At 42.4% G+C, this 24735-nt stretch overlaps 1 protein-coding gene across 4 annotated transcripts in view; it reads left to right on the top strand.

Moving 5' to 3' along the window:
* SPIDR (scaffold protein involved in DNA repair) overlaps window positions 1-24735 on the top strand; it is a 480368-nt gene that overhangs the window by 430627 nt on the left and 25006 nt on the right. For 2 of the 4 annotated variants that reach the window (XM_088469549.1, XM_088469550.1), the window contains exons 15-20: window positions 6173-6368; window positions 6754-6900; window positions 12042-12135; window positions 15754-15868; window positions 21370-21423; window positions 24130-24259. In XM_088469549.1, the coding sequence (XP_088325675.1) occupies window positions 6173-6368; window positions 6754-6900; window positions 12042-12135; window positions 15754-15868; window positions 21370-21423; window positions 24130-24259 (736 nt within the window). Of the gene's footprint in view, window positions 1-6172; window positions 6369-6753; window positions 6901-12041; window positions 12136-15753; window positions 15869-21369; window positions 21424-24129; window positions 24393-24735 lie in introns of those variants that run through there. The other 2 variants (XM_088469551.1, XM_088469552.1) reach the window with 1 other exon arrangement.

The following is a 24735-nucleotide window of genomic DNA, read 5'->3' as shown; positions in this document are numbered from 1 at the left end:
TTTCATGGGAACAGGGCAGTGCTCCGCACTCGGCCCGAGTTTTTTCCCAAAGTTGTTTCCCAGTTTCATGTTAACGAGGAAATCGTTGTTCCGGCCTTTAACTCACCGGGTCTTTCCGTGGGTGAGGCCTCTTTGGATGTTGTGCGGGCCTTAAGGATTTATGTTGACCGCACTTCTTCGTTTAGGAAGTCAGACACTTTGTTTGTCCTCTATGGCTTCCGTAAAAAGGGTTGGCCTGCTTCAAAGCAAACTTTGGCAGCCTGGATCCGTATGGCTATTTCTGAAGCTTATCTTCATGAAGGCCTACCGGTTCCTCCTTCTCTGAAGGTTCATTCCACTAGGTCTGTGGGTCCTTCGTGGGCAGCTCGACGTGGTGCCTCGGCAGTTCAGATCTGCAAGGCTGCTACGTGGTCCTCTGTCCATACCTTCGTGAGGTATTACAGGTTTGACACCTTCGCCTCTCAGGATGCTTCCTTCGGGCGGCGGATTCTCCTTTCTGCACAGGAGCATCCCCACCCATAAAGGATACTGCTTTGGGACATCCCCAAGGTATCCTGTGGATACCCTATGGACCCTGAAGTAGAAAATATGAGATATGGTAAGAACTTACCCTTGTTATCTCTATTTCTACGAAGTCCATAGGGTTCCACAGGACTCCCGCCCTGTCGCACCTGTGCTGCAGATGGGCTTTGCTCTGGTCACCAGTTTTCCGTCTCCCTCTGGTGAGAATGTGATTCTTGTATGTGTCCAGATCTTTTTTCTCTCTCTTCCTTCTCCTCCTCCGGCCTATGGCTTGATAACTAACTGAGGTGCCTTGGCTCGGGGGTGGGGTATAGGAGGGGGACCCTAGTGCATCCTGGGAGGCTGAAAAGCTTAACTCTATGGTGCCCAGTGACTGACGTCACACCTATACCCCAAGGTATCCTGTGGAACCCTATGGACTTCGTAGAAATAGAGATAACAAGGGTAAGTGCTTACCATATTTCATATTTTTATTCAATAGAATCTGCTTGTGCATTCTATTCGCACAGTGATACGAATAAGTCGCATCTGAAGGTAAAAGTCGTAAAAAAAAGACGCTCAGCGCTACCGAGTCACAAGGCACTCGCGTGTTGTGTAGCGCATGGAGGATAGATGTATGTGGACACATATGTGTGATAAGCTTTGTTACATGTACTATGCACTAAGCCTTTCACGTCACAAGGGAAAGATACTTTTGGCCAGGAGGAGTGCAGTTACACCTCTTGAGGGTCATCTGAAGATTCCTTTATCTGTAGAGCTTCATTGTGTAAATAACTGGGTACTGTATGATATCAAGTTTATATTTAGAACTTGGTGCATTAACTTTTTATTTTTCTCACCTATTTATTTTGAAATTCAACAAATAGTCCCTATACTTCATTGACACTGTCTCTTACACATTATTATATTTTGCTTTGCAGTTTTTCATGAAGTAGTTGTATTTGATTCACTGTCAGCTGTAAATTGCAGATTAAAAAAAATATACTGTGGCGGCGATTGATTTGCGAAATCACCAGCCCAGAGAATTTATCTGTAAGTGATTGACAGACAGAGGGCGTTTTGTGGGAGCGGTTACGGGGAGTGTGAAGAAAAACACGGGTTTGTCGCAACTGGTTTTTGGGGTGTGTACCAGCCGCCGACTGTATGCAGGAAACATGGTTTCAGCGTCTCCATTAGGGCGGCCATTCTGTATAGCCATAGACTCGCTCAGGAAGTTGATGTTTGCGTAATCTGCATCCTATGCTGTGTATGTGTAGTGCAGTTGTGGACAGCTGTGATGGCTCAGGTGGGCGTCTCAGGACAAGTCTCGGCCACCGTGGCATTAACATATCTTCGCTTATCCACAGCTGCAAAAGTGGCAGCTGCGGCTGCATTAGCATGTAACCCTGAATCAGGCCCTTAGACTGTAAGCTCCACTGAGACAGGAACTGCTGCTAATGATAAACACTCACTGTAAAAGTGCGGAGTACCATCTGGCACTATGTAAATGATATTTCATAAAAATAGTGTTCCTCTAAAATGATGATACCCATTTAACCTGGGTAAAAACTCCAATGTTTGTATCATACATAAAACTGTAAAGTAAGCCATGTCCTTCACTGTACCATGTATTTAGTCTTAAAGGGACTGTAAACTTGAACATCCAGTTCCTTAATGTGTAGCAAATATTGAAGGAACCACCTCTGTCTGAGAGCTGTTTCATGTTCTGGTCCCAAGGGAGAACACCCCCAATATGCTACACATGTGCGGTGTGGTTTGAATAAAAGAGATATTGGCAAAAATATAGACAGCCTTTTTAATATGCACATATATGCTGATGTTTTTTTGACCTGCAGTATTTCACTACAAATTGCAGCATGAATAAAATAAAAAATATTGCTGATCCCAATTAATAACTAGAATCCCATTATTCCACCAACAGGTATGATTTATCCAGTCTGACAGCGCTGCAGGTGCCAGGTGGTCGCTCTCCATATTGCACCTTCATGGCTATTATTTTTATCTGCAGAAATGCAGGATTGGATCCACAGTAACAGGGCTGTTACTTAGAGATGTCGTTGGCCAACAGGAAACATTTATTCACTTGAGATCCATTTTGATTGGCTTAGACAACCAAATGACTGTGGGCCTGACTCCGATGTGGACTCATTGCTGATATATACCTAGATTTAACGATTGTTTGCCATTGCACACTCGTGTAAGCTGCACTGAGCATGTGAAGCGAATGAATTGCGGTTACACTCACACAGAGGATTCTCTCGTAAAGTCACTGACAGGTAGTCAGCGTATGGGAGAGGTAACGGGGGGCTGGTATGAAACAAGCAGTCATGTCGGACCGTGTCTGGAGACCCGATATGTCTGCGACAGCTTAGTCTTACTCAGAAGGCTGATGGCCGCCAGATCTGCATTTCCCTGTTTTGTGCGTGAGCGAGATGCTTTCGATGGGAGTATCTAAGCACTTGGCGGCGAGTGAGTCATTAGCATATTTTCACAATTGCGATCCGTGAGAGATCACAGCTGCAATGGTATTTGCGTCCTCATCTGAATCAGGCCCCGGGTGTTCGGGTACGAGGAGCACTTGTCACTACAGGGGAGCCAAAAAGCACAATGAGTCCGTGTATGTGAAACTATAAAACTTAACTAGGTAAATTTAATTAGCATAACAAAAATAAAATAAACATATAAAAACAATTGTCATAAGTTGTTACCAAGAGCTGACTACATCAATTGTATTTAGCTTGTTGAATTGCACTGCATGTCAGATATAAAGTATTACCATCATTAAACGACTCTTCAGTCTTCAAATGTTGAGTATTCATTGGACAAATGATGGAATAAATATGCTCTATTTCTGTTAAAATGTTCCAAGTTTAGCGTGTAATTTGTAGTCTCTTGTAGTCTCTTCCTGCAATGGCCTGCTTCCAATAGGGGTCGATCACCACAATATGCTAAGTAGTTGCATAACTTATGGACCAGAGGTTCCAAACGATGGTAATTTGACCACACACACTAAACACTTAGATAAGTGTGAGTGGTGGGTGAATAGGATAGGCTACATAGCAGTCTGAGCACAGGGCACACAGTGACATTGGTGTGAGAGGTGGATGAATAGGATAGGCTACATAGCAGTCTGTGCACAGAGCACACAGTGACATTGGTGTGAGTGGTGGGTGAATAGGATAGGCTACATAGCAGTCTGTGCACAGGGCACACAGTGAAATTGGTGTGAGTGGTGGGTGAATAGGATAGGCTACATAGCAGTCTGCACAGAGAACACAGTGACATTGGTGTGAGTGGTGGGTGAATAGGATAGGCTACATAGCAGTCTGTGCATAGGGCACACAGTGACATTGGTGTTCTAGGTGGATGAATAGGATAGGCAACATCACAGTCTGTGTACAGGGCACACAGTGACATTGGTGTGAGTGGTGGGTGAATAGGATAGGCTACATAGCAGTCTGTGCATAGGGCACACAGTGACATTGGTGTGAGTGGTGGGTGAATAGGATAGGCTACATAGCAGTCTGTGCACAGGGCACACAGTGACATTGGTGTGAGTGGTGGGTGAATAGGATAGGCTACATAGAAGTCTGTGCACAGGGCACACAGTGACATTGGTGTGAGTGGTGGGCAGGGCCGGATTAAGCCCTTGGGGGGCCCGGGGCATTTAATACAGAGGGGCCCTCCCCCTCTTCTCAGCACTGCCCCCTGGCTTTGCCTGCTGTGTGCCTCCTCCCCCAAACATTTTCATGAGGCAGCAGCGCAGGTGCTACCTGCACTGGGGGTAGACTTGGAAACCTCCTCCAGGCTCCATCACCAGCAGCGTGCCATTTTGTTGTGTTGCTGCTGGGAGCTGAGGCTGGAAAGGAGTAGAATCGTCCGTGGACCTGTGGCAAACACAGGAAGGGGAGGGTTTATATATATATACATACACACACACACATACATACACACTGTACATGAAAAGTCATGCGCACTGATTGCAGCTGAATACATTATCTTTTACCTTGTAGCCAATCAGGTCGATTTCTATGATATTGGAGGTTCAGTAGCACATAATTCATTTAGAGACAGGAGAAGACTTATGGAACATATTGTAGGTAGTGCATAATGCTACAGCCATTACCCTGGAGGGAAATCCGCCTCCCAGACAGACAGTGGAGCATGGTGCCCACACTACTCACCTCCTGAAGTCAAATGGCAATGTGTAGTGTACTGTCTCCCACCGACACTAGCTGCTGACTTGCAGGGGCTCCTGCGTGCGAGTCACAGTCTCTGCAGGGTAGACACAGAGGAACTGGCATCCGCAGTGGGTTGATAGTAGAATCTATCCGACCTAACCATCAGCGGTGCTCAGGAGCTCGCTGTGATTGTGAGCTGAGCGGAAGGCAGAAAAGAAGCATCCGGCCTTGGATACATGATAAATTCAAGTCAGAGAGCTCTGCTCTGAGGAGCTGCCGGCTGCCACGCATGCGCAGCAGTGCCGATCAAGCACCGCAGGCAGCGCAGTGACAGTCCCCAACCAGTGTGAGAAGGAGTGTGTCCAGATCGGACAGCAGTGCAAATACTCAGTCAAGGTGTCTCTGAGTATGGCTGGGAAGGGGGCCCCTTAAGAAAGGGGGGCCCGGGGGTACTAGCCTCCTATGCCCCCCCCTTAATCCGGCTCTGGTGGTGGGTGAATAGGATAGGCTACATAACAGTCTGTGCACAGGGCATATAGTGACATTGGTGTGAGAGGTGGGTGAATAGGATAGGCTACATAGAAGTCTGTGCACAGGGCACACAGTGACATTGGTGTGAGTGGTGGGTGAATAGGATAGGCTACATAACAGTCTGTGCACAGGGCATATAGTGACATTGGTGTGAGAGGTGGGTGAATAGGATAGGCTACATAGAAGTCTGTGCACAGGGCACACAGTGACATTGGTGTGAGTGGTGGGTGAATAGGATAGGCTACATAGCAGTCTGTGCATAGGGCACACAGTGACATTGGTGTGAGCGGTGGGTGAATAGGATAGGCTACATAGAAGTCTGTGCACAGGGCACACAGTGACATTGGTGTGAGTGGTGGGTGAATAGGATAGGCTACATAGCAGTCTGTGCACAGGGCATATAGTGACATTGGTGTGAGAGGTGGGTGAATAGGATAGGCTACATAGCAGTCTGTGCACAGGACACAGAGTGACATTGGTGTGAGTGATGGGTGAATAGGATAGGCTACATAGCAGTCTGTGCATAGGGCATACAGTGACATTGGTGTGAGTGGTGGGTGAATAGGATAGGCTACGTAACAGTCTGTGCACAGGACACAGAGTGACATTGGTGTGAGTGGTGGGTGAAGGCGCTTCAGGCACCAGTCTGTATAGCACAGCTGGTCATGTAGGCCACTCCCACGATGGGACCCCTGTGCAAGCAATACAACTAGAACACCTCAAATAAAAAATACAAAAAAAAAAGGTTGGCAGAAGCAATTTCATTGTGGGTGAAGCCGCGGGCAGCAGCTGGTAAAGTATAATATTCTTAGGAATTGAAATCTTGTTCACTATATCAAATGATGACACACCTTGTTTTGTGATTCACTTGGACATCATTTAGCTTTGCTATAAATATGGATAACCACAGTATGTTGTATGTTTTCTTTAAATTATAGATCCCAAGTAAGCAGAAAGAGTTCTGGTTATACGTGACTGATACTACTCTGCAGAACGCATCAGCGGCATCAGGATTTCCTCGTGTCATATCAGTGTGTGTGTCGCCATCTTGTGTACTTGACCGCACGGTGGTGAAAGCCCTGGCAAATAGGTCACTTTGCGCTATCTTTTTCAAAGATGCTGTGAAAGAAAATGGTAAATTCCGAAACGAGCTATTTCATTGTAACTTGATAACAGTGAGAATAGTCATAGGCTATTTTAATATTAAAAGTGGAGTTTATAAATATGGTGATAAAAATAATAATTTAGCATAAAATTCTGTTAAGATTTACCGTAAGCATTTAATACTAGTAAAGACATCTATCTGTACAAATGTAATGTATTTGAGATTTTTAACATACTTGGACATCAGAATATTTTAGTCATTGAGATAAGTAAACATTATTATCATATTTGATGATCTTTGGACTGTGGTTCATTATTATATGTATATGTTAGATATTATAGATCTATTATATCTAATTGCTTCTAGTCCCACCATTCATGGGTTAATCACGGAATGAAATGTTTTTATTGGCAGACAGGATAATTTGTGTTGAACGCACAGTTCTCTCATTACAAAAGCCCCTTTTATCCTGTGCTTCTGGCGTTAACGAGCTGACTGGTCCTGTCAGACTAGATGAACTGGATTCTGTGACTGAGGTGAACTCACTCTGCTCAGTGAAAGGTTGGTAGAGCAATACAAATGACAGCCATATGTCACTAATCACTTTCTACTGTCTTACTATAAGCCAGATAAGAACTGTATAACCGTACTGGGTGCAGCCAGCCATTATACTGTGCTACATTGCTGGAGACTAAATTATGTCTGCTGTCTCATAAGAATGGTTATAAGTAAAAACTGAGTAACGTGGGCTGTTTCACGTATATTCATTTCACATCCTGAGATCAAAAAAAGAATAATGTGGAGGGTAGATGTATGGCACATGCAGTGAGTTGCTGGTTTTATTCGCTCTACCCCTTCTTAATCGGTACCATGTGATTCCTACCGATTTATTTTTATATATGTGGATGTTACAGGAAGCTCCATCACTTAGTGCAGTCTCTTAATTTCAGGGTTACTTATATTGCAGTTTTTTATTTGAGATGAATGAATGAGTTATTGGTAATCTGAGAAATCTACCTATGAACATGCAACATGTAGTCAATGAAGAACATTTATGTGTATGTACCTACTAGTGTGTTGTGGTTTTTATCTGTTATTTTATTCACATAGGATCCATAGCATAAAACATCAACATTTTGGTCCTAAATAGGGAACTTTTTCAAGACAACGATCCCTGTTTGGGACAGAGACAGTGACGTGTTAAACTATGGCTTCTACGTGAATAAACCCTGATGATTTTTTTCAAGTCTGGTGAGTGCACCTGTGCTGAGGCAGAGACAACTCTCTCTGTAAAACTAAAACATTTTGGCCCATCAGAGGGGTTTCTAGCTACTCAGAACCCCCCTGCGTGCACCATGGCCAGCCACCACTATAACCTGCCATTTGTAAATGTATTTTACACATAATTACATAGAACTATTGTCATTTATTTTTATGTTGGCACAATGACAAATGAGTAATGTCAGAGAGAAGAAACACGCAGTAATATCTATACATTTGGTGTAGATCTGTCTTGGTGATTCTATTTTCGTTGATTTGTAATAAGAAAAGAACTGTGCATTGCTTGTCAGTCTGAAGGACAAAACGTACTGAATACAATTTAATATAAAAACAGAACAAGAAGTGCAGGTAAGGTAGAGGATAGAGCGAGCTTACAGTCTAGACAGGGGTGGGCAATAAGCTTCCCTCCAGCTGCTGTGGGACTACACATCCCAGCAAACCCTACCACAGTTATGCTATCTGTGGCAGGGCATGCAGGTACGTGTAGTTCAACAGTAGCTGGAGGGCCCACCCCTGGTCTAGACCAATTCTGTATTGTGTATTTTACATTTCCAATGCACCTAATATCCGGGTGTCATCTAGTTTGGACATGCAATTAGGATAGTTGGGTAGATGTATTAAGCCTTGGAGTGTGATAAAGTTGAGAGTGATAAACTGCCAACCAATCAGCTCCTAAAGCTGGGTACACACGTAAAGATTTTCTGTCCAACCATCCAACTAGTTGATTGGTTGGAATGAAAATCTGGTAAGGTATGGGAGTAAATGACAATCAGCAATTTGCTCCCAAACACCAGAAAACGGACAAAAACTGTTGCTTAAACAAATTGTTTAGAACAAACATTTAACAAACTTGTCTGACCGACCATTTTCATCTGTTTTCTGGAATTTAGGAGCAAATTGCTGATCATCAGTTACTCCCATCCGTTACCAGATTTTCATTCCAACCAATCAACTAGTTGGATGGTTGGACAGAAAATCTTTACGTGTGTACCCAGCTTTACTCATTTTTCAAACACAGCCTGTAACATGGCAGTTATGAGCAGATTGGTACTTTATCTCTCTCCATTTTCTCACTCTCCAGTCAGTGAACTTGTAGACAAGCTTAGGACGAACAGCAGGATTGCGGCCTGCATGGTTAGCTTTGATGTTTTTGGCAGTGGTCTATGTTAGTAGATAGGCAGTGTTCTAGCTGTGGATGTAGTCCGGATAGTTTTTGTCGGTGTGTCTACATCTGAGTACTAGAAAAGACAGCAGTGATGGGTGATATAACCTACTGGACAGTTACTATAAGAAGACATCATTGTATGTGGTGCATTGTGTGAGGAGAAAATGGCAGGTTGGTTGTGGAGAGTACAATCCTCAGGGTTATTCTTATAGCAGTTTGTGATCAGATACAGATGAAACACACAAAAACAGATGAAGATTTCCCAGGTTCTCTGATCTATTCAATTACCAGGAGATGATTACAGAGCTTGCACCAGTTTCTTAGCATGTTGGCGTCTGTATTTAATATTGTTTTTAAACCTGCAATCATGAATGGTTAGATTAATTAGGCCTTGAGCGTGGTGCCAATTTGTAGGGCTAATTACAACACTTAACAATCACAAATGCATAGACTTGCTTACAAGAACATCTTTTCCACTTTGCTTCATACAGGGAGAATCAGAGAAATAGTTAAAACAACTTTAAATTGTGGCTTATTTTGTGACTCATGACTTAACGTGTCTGGCACGTATTCAGTGACTCACGTATAGCTTGTCTGGCAACTTGCCGATGCTCTAGTTATATCACAGCGTGTCGCCTTGTTTTTAAAGTATACACCGCAATCAGACATACTGTATGTATTTCTCCAGCTAGTAACAGGGCATACTTAGACTAGTAGTTTCATAGCAGGCTATAGACCCTAGGGTTGGTCATCTCTACTGGAGAAAACTGGAGATGTACACTGTGGCCCTGATTCAGAGCCGGACGCTCTGAAAGAGCGTTCGCTCTGAATCTGGGCGTTTTTTTTTATTTTTTGGAGCTGCCTCCTGGCCGCTCGCATAGAGCGGCCAGGATGATGGTCGCGATGGTCAAGACCATCGCGACCATCGGTCCTGCTACGAGACCCTTGTGGTAGGGTCTCGTGGCCGCAAGCCCCAGAGAGCTTCTGGCTCTAATAGAGCCGGAAGCTCTCCCACTGACATCACTGGTGATGTCAGTGGGGCCGCCCACAAACGGCAGGCGTTCGCCTTGGGAACGCCCCCATTTTTGAAGCCACCCCCCCGCCACGCCTACAAAACAGGGCAAGCTGTCGATCAACATCGACAGTCGCCCCTTTTGTAGTGAGCCACGGAGCGAGTGCTTTTTGCGCTCGCTCTGGGGCTCGTGTACGCACTGGGCCACCATCAACCCACTTGCGAGCGGGTCTGAATCAGGCCCTGTGTTGTAGTGTCCTCTTGCACTATACAATACAGGGACATTTGTGCAGAGTAACATTTGGAGACCTGCAAGTTTTGCGGGTTGACCGTTGCTCTGGAAAACAAAACTGCCTTTTCTCAGTAAATTTTCCTCTAAAGTGCTGCAATGTGTGGCATCATATATGCGTTACATTAATCATGACAGCGAGAGGACATTGAGACTGTCTTCATCTCATGCCCATGTTATGTGTTTGTAAGCACCAGAAGTGTATCTCGATGGTGCAAATGCATCCCATTGTAACGTTGTGACCGGATCTCTGAGCCCTCAGAGGTGATGAATAATACAAGCCATTCTGCACAGAGGAAAAGACTGTTCTCTCCCATAAAGAAGGGATCATCCCTATAATATGCATCCTCTCTATTTCTTTATCTAATTTGAATAATCTTATATCAGCACTTTGCAAGGACTGTCTACTTCAACCAACCAACCCCCATCATCGGCTGATACAAACATCTACACAAATGTTTCAAGGCATGGGCATAACTACCGTAGGTGCAATGGGTGCAGCTACTATGAGGCCCAGAGGTCAGGGGGGCCCATATTCCTTGTCAAAGTTACATGTGTTATATACATTTTTCACCATTGGGTGGTACATATGGGGCCTTCAAATACCTAGTTACGCCCCTGTATCAAGGTTAATATATCAGGGAAATTTTTGTCCCACATGCAGCAAATCAGGACATGTTAGTAATTTAATTTGCAGTTAGTTTCATTTTGTTTACTATTACCCTAAATTTCACATTCTTACTGGACAACTCTGGAGATGGAGATGCACGTTTTACTTAGTAAACACCTGGAGGCTTTAGGGTCACTGGAAATTTAGACTTTCCCAGTTTATGAAAAGAGCTTGTGAAGTCACGCACAACTAAAGCTGGGTACACTCTGGAGCGACCGAAAATCGTTCCGACTTTCCTGACAATTTCCCTCGAGGGGGGATTAAGCTTACACACTAGAAGGACGGAACAATATATATTGTTCCATCCTTCATTAACAAACATTAGGTCGCATGCGATATCGTCAGGTTTGATGTGCAGCATGCCAAACCTGGTGATGTCACTAGCGACCTCTGGCACCCGCATATTGAGCATACACACTGAGGGATGTAGGCGATTTGTCATTTCGAAACAGCAAATCGGTCAGATATCGCTCCAGTATGTACCCAACTTAATTCTTTTCTGGTACAGGCACATTGAGATAATATGCAGGACCTTATTAAGTACATTAATTAGAGCAAATAATTTATATTTATTGGATGCAAACTGCAATTAAGTGTACCTACCCAACATAGTATTTTCAAAATTTGCGAGTTGAGGTTAACCCCTGCCCTTTCCACCATAACTTTAATGTTATTTAATGCCCCCAGACTCTACGACCATGATGGAACTTTTAGAGGCGTTTACTAAATTTCTTGTGGTTTTGTGATGACTGTTTCTATTCTCTCTAGCTTGTAAAAGGCTTTCTGTGTATGTACTTTTGTTTAGCGCTATCTCTATCGGGCAGATTGTTTAGTATAACATATAATGTAGTATTTTCTTCTCACATAATTATTAGGTGGAAGCAATGGTTCCATGACTTACATATATTTGGTCATGTCATCTCTCAATGATCAAAATTTGTTTAAAATGACCTTTTGACAAGACCTTGGGAAAGATAACAGCAGTAACTTTTCAGAGTGGTGGTTCCTGCCAGTGTGTTGTGTTTAATTGAAAGGTATAAATCTGTGTATATATTATTTGTGCTCCATAAATACAGATGATTAGTTAATGAGATTATTTCTTTGAGGGCAAAGACCACATTACTACAGCTATAACTGAGATGGCTTCATCTTCAGTGTGTCTGGTTTTGGGATTTGTTTCTGCAGTTTCATGTTACAGTGTACAAGGTTTTGTGTCCAGTCTTATATTAATGTCCATCTATTATTTCCTCTGGCATCCGGTTGATGTTTCATTTTTTTTCTCCAGGGACTGTCAATGGAGTGAATGAGAGAGAATCCTTTTCATGGCCAGTGTGTAACAGTTGTGGGAGCAATAAGCTACAATCACTGGATTCAGACAGGTGAGACAACTCTAATAGGGATAGTTAACCATTCTTCTAGTATGATCATTACACACCTTAATCATACTTCTCTCCCAAAACATCCACAGGTCTCCCAAATTATTGAGAAGTCCACAGGCTCCTTCTGCATCCCGCCACTACATAGTGAAACTGGCGTGAAGGCGGTGTATTGACACAATTTTTGTCCCACTCTCTTCGCAGACTAGTGGGTTTAATATTTCAACTCCCTGGTCGAGCTGGGCCCCTCAAGCAGGCCAGGCCTGGGTAATCTGTATCTGCCCCACCCACTCTCAGTGCCTTGGCTATAAGTGCATGTCAATCATATTTGCATGTGAACACATACCTATGTGTTTAAATGATCTTACATCGTGAATTGTAAATACTTTAAAGATATTCCATCTTATATCCAGTAGTATGTCACCAAACACTGCCTGCATAGCACCTGTGTATGTCTTATATAGCTCCCACGCATGCACACTGCTTCTTTCTCAAACAAAATTTGATAAACTGTCGTGAAGATTAATGCCAAAGACGGGATGGATTTTGCTAGTGTAATTTATGGCAGATTTATTCCACCTTCAGCTATTTTTAAATCCATTTTGGATAAGTTAGGCATAGATAAGGTCCCTATATCAAGCTGTATTTGTTGTGGTATGTGCAGGGAGCTGCTACAACGTGTGGTGAATATGACCATATATTTATAACCAATCTGTATCATTTCTTCATACATTCATATTTGTTAATTTATTTTTCATGTTACAAAGAGTGCTCTATAAATAGAAGTTGCTATATAAGTGATATGAACTCTAGTAGGTATTTTGAGACACTTTTAGATTTAGTCCTGTTGTTTTTTTTTATCTATACACTAAACATAACCAAAAAGTTTACCAACAGGAAATGGGGTATTGCGACATATTTGCATATTCCATAGTATAAGCCACATCAAGAGTCTCTAAAATTATATAAGGTAAGTACATGCATAAATAAGTGTTTAATGCTTCCCTGGATACATGAGTATTTGTAAATACAAGCATTTATTAACAATTGTCATGTCTAATTATCAAGAAACTACTGCCAACGTCCGTGCTTACTACTCGCTGTAACTTAGACCCTATATATAGTTAGGCAATTGTTGATATCTATGCACTTTATCTGGATTATATGTTATAATTTCATTGCTAAAATATAATCCTGCAGCAGTGTATGGCACTCTCCGGTCTTGTATATATACTTAGACGGTAGTTTTCAATGAGTGAGGTAAAATTATAAATCTGAACAAAAATAAAGATAAGTGGGATAAAACATAATAAAAACAATAAAAGTAAATGAGCTGAGAATGAATAGAAATAAAATAGATAAAGAATAAACAACAAAAAGTAAATAAAAGTAAATATAAAATGAATGATCTAGCACAGTAATGTTTATACTATTTTTATTTTTATTATTGCTATCTGTGCTGGGCTACAGCCAGAGTCAATGTGTGGTAAACTGTCCCTACTTCTTACCCTGCCTGGTCCGGGTTTTTCAGATTGACGCAGTCCTCCCCAGGACGGCTTGGTTGTTTGATGCTGCGTGTGCTGTGGCCGAGGCGGCTCGTGAAGGTGTCAGACGCTGCGTCCCACTAGGGTAGTATCTAGATGCCCTTCGCGGAGAGGACCCTAACGTCATCAGCTACTGTCCAACGTCATTCTCTACCATCCACATGGTCATAGAAGGGGATTATAATCTTGTAGTGGGTCACCGTAACCGAAGCGAGGGGACAAATTTCTTATTTAGGTGGACTTTATGGGCATGGAATCTCACTTCCGCCTTCACTGCACATCACTACCAGGTCCCTAGTGCGAAGGGAAAATAAGCTCTACCGTCCCGCTAGTCCGTCCTCAATGCTGATCAGCGGTGTCTTTGCTCCCCGTTGTGGACCAGTCACGACCAACGCATTTCGTATCGCTTGGTTACACATTTTTCATGTAAAAGTAACCAAGTGCTACACAATGCGTTGGACGTGACTGGTCCACAACGGGCAGCAAAGACATAGCCAATCAGTATTGAGAACAGACTAGCGGGAAGCGGCGTCTAACGTCATCACCAGGCAATAATAACTCATTGCTTCTTTGAATTATGATGGTCATAACATAAGAAGGCTTTCAGTGCTACTTTTGACACAGTGATCCGTGACAAATTAGAAATCAGAAATCAGCACTGACTCAATTTTTGTTTAAAACAAATAGACCTTGTCTTCTCAGTGCAGGGATTTAGTTGTTCCACTCCATAGTATCAGTACCCATATTAATTTGGCATTAGTGTGTAATACAACCATTAAGCATTGTTTAGAATTGAAAGTTTCCCTGTGCTTTTCCAAACAAATGGGATTTCTAGTGCATTGCAACTGGTGCCACTGCCCTACAGGAATGTCTTCAGTGGAAGATCAAAGTCTGGTCACATGTTGGGGAAGAAGACATGACACTTTGATGTTGTCCTAGAGGTTCCCCATCGTGTCAGTGGCACCAGAACCGCAGAGCTACATGTCTTGTTCCATGTTTAGCGAAAACATGAGATTTGTTGTTTGCACGTTGAATATAAACTTTATAGATTTTTCTCAGTAAGCAGCCATGCTGATCTAGCCATTAGTAGATAGCCATCATAAGGATATATGTTATGTTTAAGATGTTTTTATTTATAATCTGGTTGAATATACATTTTATATAGAAATAAATTGATAGTTAAACACAAGCTTGAAATAATTCACATGGAAGAGTGAGGAAGGATAGCAGTGTGACAGTAATTTGTAACAAATGGTTATCGATGTTATGCATTTTACTCTCCTCACTATGTGAATACAGCAGTGGTGTAGTTGTTACTGTCTGTGGAGAGTTTGAGTATGTTTCACATTTATCAACCATACATATTCCCAGTTTTGTTTGCTTTTATGTGGGCTTGTTTATCAAATATTATTTGCGGGATATCCCCTGAAAAGACCCTTTTTTAGGGGGGTGCCTACAATTAATAATAATCCCCCAAAATTATGTAACCATGGATGGCAGCAAATATCAGAGATACAGTATATCTGCTGCAGTCTCCTATCTTTGCTCGCTAAAAGCAGTTACCATAGGTTTCTATGGAGGCTGCTTTTGAGCCGAATTTACCAAGCTCTGGAATATGATGAATTTCCGGTGCTTGGCCCCGGTAACTAACACCTGAGTATGCCGTTAGCCATTTGTAGCCTATGGGCTACATTTTGCAAAAAGTATCGGGAGAGGGATCCGTAGGATCCCCGGCACTCACCTTTAGCGCATGTGTGGTCAGCAGACCGCCCATACGCAGTAGTGCGCCCTGTGCCCAAATACGTAGTGAAGGGATTTCAAATGTGATCCCTTCACAACTGGTGCTCCTGTCCCTGCAAGTGTATTCGGGCAAATTATAATTTCTTATTGCCATGAATAACGGTATTAAGAAATTATAATTGTTGGTTTTAAGACACAATAATAAATAAGCCCCATCGTGTCTAACAATTCTCCAGTAATTTTTTTTGTAAATATGATACAATTTTCTTTGTATACATGATATTAATTGATGGTTCAGTCAGAGTTCATATTCTCGGTTTCATTTTGTCTCCTGCAGACAGTCATATTTCTGCCGCCAGTGCGCTGTGGCTGTAAGTTCTCCGGTTATCAGGATGCGGCTTGAAGTTTTTCTTCAGTGTGAATTAAGGCCAGAATGTAAAGTGAGATTACAGGTAATACACAAAGACAGGAAGATGTGGTCTGCACACCCTGATTTATTTAATATAGGAAAGGTGCCAACTTAGAGCACTAGAATCACAGTAAATACAACTGTGAACAGATGGTACAGTATCATTATGCAATATAAATATTGCAGTATAATGGCTGGAATAAAGGTGAAGTTCTTAATGCATATTGTTTTTATATAACAGTGCAAGGGTATGCAATGCTTTTTCTTTTGGGTGCCAGACGTTCAACATTCCAAGGCTAAAACTTTTTTGGAGTGCCACCACCATTACAACATATACAAACACAGGGGGCACACATTCACGAGCAGGACAGTGTGAAGCAGGACAGATATTGTTTAACTGTCCTTGCAGTTCTACCAAAGTTCTCACTTTGCAAGTCAATCACCCAAACTCAGGACTGTCCCACCAGAATCAGGACACTTAGCAGAATGTTCTCTCCTACCTGTTCTTGAAGCTTTCACTACCTGACTCCTCTTGTCTTAATTTCAGCTGGTGATTTTCAGGATTCTGAAATATTGGGGCCCTCTTTGGAAAAATATAATGTGTATGAAACATGGAGGAGAGCCTAGCAAATATTCCTGCCCTCATCCATCCCTGAAGTTCATTCAGTAACACATGCTTAATAGTAGGCTTCCCTTACCTGCATCAAGCCCTGGAGTACACATTTAATAAATATACTTATTGTCCCTCCCCCTGCCCCCTCCCTTAGACAGCCCTGGAATTAGATAACTAGTGCTCACATTTATGAACAAAACATTAGTTTTACTAAGGAATATCTAGTATTCCCATATAAATGCCTCTCCTCCTCTCCGTATTCAACTCCACATCAATAATTAGCACCCAGCAATAAATAGAAAGTTATAATTATAATTAACAGCCTCTACCAGTACATCCTTTTTAAATTAAATCACCCCACCACCAATTAAATAGTTAGCACTGACCCTCATAAATAAAATAGTATACCTTCCTATTCATCCACACTATATGAGCCCTCCCACCCACACTTATGGATGAACCTCTAAAGAATTTTTAAGGTGGTAATAGTAGAATAGGGATATGTTCTAAAGTAGTGTGTGTGTGTGTGTGTGTGTGTGTATATAGTCAGGTCCATAAATATTGGGACATTGACAGAATTTTCATATTTTGGCCTCTATTCACCACCACAATGGTTTTGTAATGAAACAAACAAGATGTGCTTTAACTGCAGACTTTCAGATTTAATTTGAGGGTAATTACATCCAAATCGGGTGAACGGTGTAGGAATTACAACAGTTTCAATATGTGCCTCCCACTTTTTAAGGGGCCAAAAGTAATCGGACTATCAACTCAAAAGCTATTTCATGGACAGGTGTGGGCTATTCCCTTGTTATTTCATTATCAATTAAGCAGGTAAAAGGTCTGGAGTTGATTCTAGGTGTGACATTTGCATATGGAATCAGTTGCTGTCAACTCTCAATATGAGATCCAAAGAGCTGTCACTATCAGTGAAGCAAGCCATCATTAGGCTGAAAAATCAAAACAAACCCATCAGAGAGATAGCAAAAACATTAGGTGTGGCCAATTCAACTGTTTGGAACATTCTTAAAAAGAAAGAATGCACCAGAGAGCTCAGCAACACCAAAAGACCCGGAAGACCACGGAAAACAACTGTGGTAGATGACAGAACAATTATTACCCTGGTGAAGAAAAACCCATTCACAACAGGCGGCCAAATCAAGAACACTCTCCAGGAGGTAGGTGTATATGTTTCAAAGTCAACAATCAAGAGAAGACTTCACAAGAGTGAATATAGAGGGTTCACCACACGATGTAAACCATTGGTGAGCCACAAAAACAGAAAGACCAAATTAGAGTTTGCCAAACAACATCTAAAAAAGCCATTACAGTTCCGGAACAACATCCTATGAACAGATGAGACAAAGATCAACTTGTACCAGAGTGATGGGAAGAGAAGAGAAGAGAGGAAAGGAACTGCTCATGATCCAAAACATACCACCTCATCAGTGAAGCATGGTGGTGGTAGTGTCATGGCGTGGGCATCTATGGCTGCCAATGAAACTGGTTCCCTTGTATTTATTGATGATGTGACTGCTGACAAAAGCAGTAGAATGAATTCTGAAGTGTTTTGGGCAATATTATATGCTCATATTCAGTCAAATGCTTCAGAAATCATTGGACGGCGCTTTACAGTGCAGATGGACAATGACCCGAAGCATACTGCAAAAGCAACCAAAGAGTTTTTTAAGGCTAAAAAGTGGAATGTTATGCAATGGCCAAGTCAATCCCCTGACCTGAATCCGATTGAGCATGCATTTCACTTGATGAAGACAAAACTGAAGGGAAAATGCCCCAAGAACAAGCAGGAACTGAAGACATTTGCAGTAGAGGCCTGGCAGAGCATCACCAGGGATGAAACCCAGCGTCTGGTGACGTCTATGCATTCCAGACTTCAGGCTGTAATTGCCTATAAAGGATTTGCAACAAAGTATTAAAAAGTGAAAGTTAGATTTAGGATTGTTTAGTTTGTCCGATTACTTTTGGCCCCTTAAAAAGTGGGAGGCACATATAGAAACCGTTGTAATTCCTACACCGTTCACCTGATGTGGATGTAATTACCCTCAAATTAAATCTGAAAGTCTGCAGTTAAATCACATCTTGTTTGTTTCATTTCAAAGCCATTGTGGTGGTGAATAGAGGCCAAAATATGAAAATTCTGTCAATGTCCCAATATTTATGGACCTGACTGTATATTGTGGAAACTCACAATATATATAATATAATATATTTTCGTTTTTTGCAGCTGCTCGATCCAAAGTAAGTGTGTGTATCCCCTCCCTAAACAAGGCTAACAGAACAGGAATGGATGTATGCTATATAAATTTCATGTAATTGGATATAATACAGATTTACGCTAGACCCGCTGTCGCCAACCCGTCGCTCGTGAGCCATCGGTAGCTCATGGCTGCAAGCATGGTGGCTCCCCTTATGGCAGGTGCTCTCCTTACGGCAGTGGGCTAACGGCACGCAAGCAGCGCATAGGGCATGTGTTATATGCGGCATTGTATGACTGACTCTGCTAGCAGCCTTGCCGCTGACCGCATTAAGAGACACCGGGTACTTGTTGAAGGGAGTGTGGGACCTAGCCATCCACTGTCCCGCCTGCATAATCCATCAAGCAGCCCCCTGCTCCCCGCTGACAGCTCTCAGACATCAGAGGTACAAGCCATTCAGCATCCACTGTCCCACCTGTACAAACCATCCAGCAGTCCTCAGCTCCCCGCTGACCGCTCTCAGACATCAGAGGTAGAGTCAGCAGGGCCAGATTAACGGAGGGCGACAGGGCGATTGTCCCTAGGCCCCCACACCCATCGGTTAACGTGAACCGAAGGAGATGGAACCAGTTCCACCTCCTCTGGCCAACCTAAGCCCGGCGCCGCAGGGAGGCACCATTTGCCAGGCGCCCGCTGAGATTGTAACCAGCGGGCGCCCGGCTCCCTCCCCGCAGTGGCAGCCGGAGACTGGAGCTCATTCGTGAGCTCCTTCTTTCGGCTCACACAGTGCACTATGGGAGAGACGCCCTGAAGTCTCTCCCATAGTGCAGAGGAGCAGCCAGGCGGAATGGACGTGGATGGCAGTGGGAGCGGGGCTTAATGTAAGTATTAGCTTCTTTTTTGTTTTGTTTTGTGCAAGCGGCTCTTCTACTGGGGGCATTACTCGGGGGGGGGGGATTACTACTGGGGGCATTAATCGGGGGGCATTACTATTGGGGGCACCACTTCTGGGGGCATTACTCAGGGGGGGCATTACTATTGTGGGCTGTACTACTTGAAGGCGGGGCACTACTATAGGGGGCACTGCTACTGGGGCCACTTCCACAGGGGGCATGGCTACTGGGGGCACAACTATGGGGGCATTACTATTGGGCACACACAGGGGGCATTACTACTGGGGGGCATTACTATTGGGGGCACAACTACAGGGGTATTACAACTGGTGGTAGTTATACAGGGGGCATTACTATTGGGGACACTACCACAGGGGGCATTATTACAGGGGGCACTACTAATAGGAGTATTGCATAGGGGGCACTGCATAAGGGGCACCACTACTGTGGGCTCTGCATATGGGGCACTACCACTGTGGGCTCTGCATACGGGGCACTACCACTGTGGGCACACCTGTACAAGCCATTCAGCAGCCCCCTGCTCCCAGCTGACAACTCTCCACATTTTATTTTTGAAAACTAAAATGGCTAATAACCACATTTTTCATAAAAAAAAATGTGTTTTATTAATACAGTGATATTTCTAAATTAATAAATGCATTGTTGTTTTTCTATGAAAAATTTGTTCATTAGCCATTTTAGTTTTCAAACAATGAATGTGGCTTTTCAAGACGTCTCATTTTTCTCAAGTAGCTCCCACCCCAAAAAGTCAAGTTAATACAGTACATGTTTGTTTAAAATACATATTTTTCATGTATAAAAAAAGTAATACAAATCAGGCAGTATGGGGGAAATCCAATTAGCCCCAATATTTTTTAGGGGGCGAAAAATGGGGATTTTTCGCTGATAATCCCAGTCTTTCGTCCAGTTTTTTAAATTTTTTTATCCCGGTATCCTATTTGTTCAGCTGAAAAAGTAGTTCACAGACTTGTGTTTTTGCCATCGCAGCAGCGAAAACGCTGTTCATTTTGGGGATAAATTTTTTGGGACACATCAGGTCCTGATAAAAAATGCCCCGATAAGTGTCTGCATCGGCTCCGACTTCGGTGCTGATTGAATAGCCCAGACAATGTTCGGGGCTAATTGGATACCGCCATATGTGTCAGATTTCAATATTATATCACTTTTAATCTTTGTCGTATCCAATTAATTGAAATGTATATAATGCAGATCCATTCCACATTTACGCCTTTTCTCCCTCCCAGGCTTACAGTCTGTCTGTCAGCGCTTTGGGTTGGACTAACAATTTATTAATATAACAAGGGACTGACCTCTCTCTATGGCTGATGCGCATATATACTACTAATATAAGCCTTCCGAATAATACACAGAGGGGTATATTTACTAAAGTGCGGGTTTTTAGAAGTGGAGTTGTTGCCCATAGCAACGAATCAGATGCTAGCTATTATCTTTTAGAAGGTGCTAGATAAATGATAAGTATCCACGAGACTTCTAAAACCCGTACTTTAGTAAATATACCCCAGAGACAGGGGATTTAGTCTGCACACCCTAAATTATAAGATGTGTTCTGCTATACTGACTATTGTTGCTAGTGAGTGTTTGGAACCAATGTGGACTATGACTCATTATTATTTACCGTATAGTGAAAACTGGAGTTACATTTTAAGAATAGCTTTACTTGGAACAAAATATAAATAACTTCATTATGTATTATATTTTTATCCTATAAAATATGCTAAGAATATTGACTATATGCTATATACAACATTGTTACATCCCTTTTATCTTGATTTATCTGCAGTTGCAACAAGAAACCATATCTTCTCTTTTGGGTTCTTGCTCCAGTGAAGACAGGGTATGTTTTATACAAATAATGTCATTTCACCCGATCAGAAAAAATTATTTGCTATCCACCAATCCGTCCAGACCTGCAGATTGTGTTTCTAGGAGATTTCATAAGGTGTAATAACAGCTGGGAGTACAGCTGCCAATCTGTCTATTGTTAATGGACTATAAAGCTCAATTAAATAAATAAGGCAACTTGATTCTTAGGCCGCCTTGATGAGATTTGTGTAGGGGTGCACGGTAACAGATTTCCTCTTCACCTAACCTTTACCTCCAGGGGAACTACAGATGCATATCAGTTATAGAAAGCCACTTATGATTTCAAGGTGCAGGATGCTATGACTAAGCAATCATTGGCTGAGAGAAAGAATTATCAAAATTAAACAATATTGGGGAGGTCCCACAATGTAGGAAAAAATAGGTCAATTATCAGGTTGCTCTTACCTTCTTTGAGGAGAGGGTTACCCGAAGAGCTGTTTTCCGATCCGACTCCCGGACTGCAGTGCCCGTGATTTGCACGGCAGAGCGGCACATGTTACAAGCCTGGTTTCTAGGGACCATCAGCTTCAGCCCCTAGGAGCCAGGTAGGGCTGCCTGAAAGGCAGAGGTGCGGCTTCCCACTGGAAGCATGCCCTCAATTAATCTCCCCAGAATGGCAGTCCCTGGGAGAGAAGCCCCTCCCCCTGGGACTGCCTGCCCTGTGTGTGATTGGCAGGTTGCGCTTACAATGAGAAGTCAGTGCCAGTCACAGTGTAGCCAGTGCAGTCACGGACTGCATCTGGCTAACTGGAGGTGGCAGATTTTATGTGGGGGGCTGCTGCCCCCAAGGTAACTCTGCTACTAATTATTACTAATAATATTTGTATTACTACTACTAGGGGGTTCTGGATGAAAAGGCCACAGAAAAAAGGTAGACAAGCAATTGTTTGACACCAGATGGTCGATAAATACAAAAGGTCGACATGGGGATTGTCAACACATATTACTTATTTTAGAGTTAGGCACTAGGAGGGACGGTTACAGTTAGGCACTTACCCCAACGGTTAAGGTAATGCACTAAGAGGGACGGTTAGGGTTAGGCATCAAGGGGAGGGTTAGCATTAGGCTGAAGATTATGGTTAGAAAACAAAAAACTCCATGTCAACCATTTTTGTGTCAACGATACCCATGTCGACCTTTTGACCCTGCCAACCTTTTGTTCCTGTCAACCTTCATCCATGTTGACCTTTTGTACCTGTTGAGCAATTGACTGTTGACCTATACACTGTCTACCTTTTTATTGTCGATCTAAGGAAACACACCCCTAATGAACAAAATATACCTTTCCCTTAGTGTTGGAAGGTATACTTTTGTGTGTGTTAGTGGGGATGGGGCCCAAAGCCTATTGTTATTTGTCATAATAAAAGAAAAAGTGTATAGACAAAATGGTAAACCTGCTGCAGTTTGTAAGAAACTTTTGATTTGGGAAGATATTTATATTCCAGTAGGGCAGTGACCCAAAGCATAACACAGATGCCATATTGGAGTGGCTAGCCTATCCCATCCCCAATTACACACACATTTCTTTGAATGGCCCAGTCAAAGCACAGACCGCAATCCTATTGTGAATCTGAGGATTTACTTTAAAATTGCTGTTCATCAACTGTCTCCAACCTGATGGAACTCAACCTATATAGCATAGAAGAATGGACTAAAATGTAGTGTCCAGATGTGCAAAGTTGGTAGACCTACCCAATATGCTCATTATTGTTACTGCAGCCAAAGGAGTGGTCTGCCAAGCATTAGAATAAGGGGATGACTACTTATGTAACCAATTTTTGTAACCTTGTTTGACATTAGTATTTTGTGTGATTTAGTTTTAATTGATTCTGTGATGAGAAAGTCAAATGGGAAAAATAGCCGCCTTAAGGTGCGTATACACTAGCAGACTGTGAAACAACTGTACGATTACGACATTGTAATCGTGCTGTCGTTCAGTCTTTGCTGTGCCTACACTGAATAATCAGTCATACAGTCATCCCCGAACATGGCCAATCTGTCGTTATCAGGAGATTGACCAGCATGTTTGGGCGATGATAGATGTGAAAAACGACCAGCGGGAGCGGTCATCGCTGGTCATTTTTAACATTAAGCTGCCCGATTTACAATCGGTTGAACGATAACGATGTCGTTATCATTCAATCGCTGTTTAATCCGGTAGTGGATACCCGCCTTTCCACAGCTGTGCCCTTTACAATGCAATGTGTGCTTCTCATAAAGCTATATAGCTGTGCGAGTCTATACCACTGTATAGGGCAATATCTTAGGTTACCAGTAATACTGAAGGCCCTGTCTAAGCACTAAACAAACATTAGTTGTGAGAGTATCACAATGACTCATAGTAAATGGAAAAAAGAGATAGGTTAATATGATGATATTGAACAATGTAAAGATACCTGCATAACCTTTCCTAGCAGTAACCGCCAGTGACTGGTAAGAAGCAATGTGTAATAGTGTTTGCAATGGAAATGAAATCACATAGACTTATCAGCACCAGACATTGTATCTCTCAGTTGAGCTCAGGTCTTTGGCTTACCTGTGCTTAACTGTCTGGGTTGTAAAAGAGTAATAATGTGGGAGTGTACTTTGCCACCTGATTTTTATCTGAGCTATTTGCTGCTGAGAACAAAATGTACAGGGCTGTTTGCTGAGCACACACACTACCTTTTATCTGCAGTGCTATGAGGTGTGTTCGGTCCTGGGGAAAGAGGTGGGCCCTCTGCATTGCTATGTCCAGTGTGCGAATACTAATATGGAGCTGGAGGAGGTCTGTCTTCTGCAAGCAGGAACCAGTGGAACTCAAGCAGGTCTGGACTTTGCCATGTAGTTACTAGTTAACTATATTCATGGAGAGAACATAATATGAAGATAATTCACTTGCATGAAATCATTGTGTATTTTTATATATTAGTGTTTTATTAAAGACATTTTTGTACAATAGTTGTATTTTTTTTTTTTTTTTCAAAAATACTTTTCTGCTTATTCTATGAGCTATTTCATTCATCCCTATAGAAAAGTAAACTGACCTTCTCACTTCTGTGTGTATAGAAAGTTTAGGACGTCAGATGGCCTATCACCTTGTGCACTATAGATATTTGTTAGGAATTCTGCAGTCATTGGTGGTGGTTCTGTCATCACATCATGTCTTATGAACAATAATGTAGCTGTATATCTATTTCAGTTAGGGGACCCCTAAAAAGTGCAAGCTGTTTTATAGAAAGTAACATTTAGAATTGTATGTATATATGTTTTGGAAACTTCTCAGACAAGATAAGGTTTTCCT

Source organism: Taudactylus pleione, unplaced genomic scaffold, assembly GCF_031769625.1.
Source record: "Taudactylus pleione unplaced genomic scaffold, aTauple2 ptg000093l, whole genome shotgun sequence".
NCBI classification, from domain to species: domain Eukaryota; kingdom Metazoa; phylum Chordata; class Amphibia; order Anura; family Myobatrachidae; genus Taudactylus; species Taudactylus pleione.
This window is presented reverse-complemented; position numbering and strand designations above follow the sequence as displayed.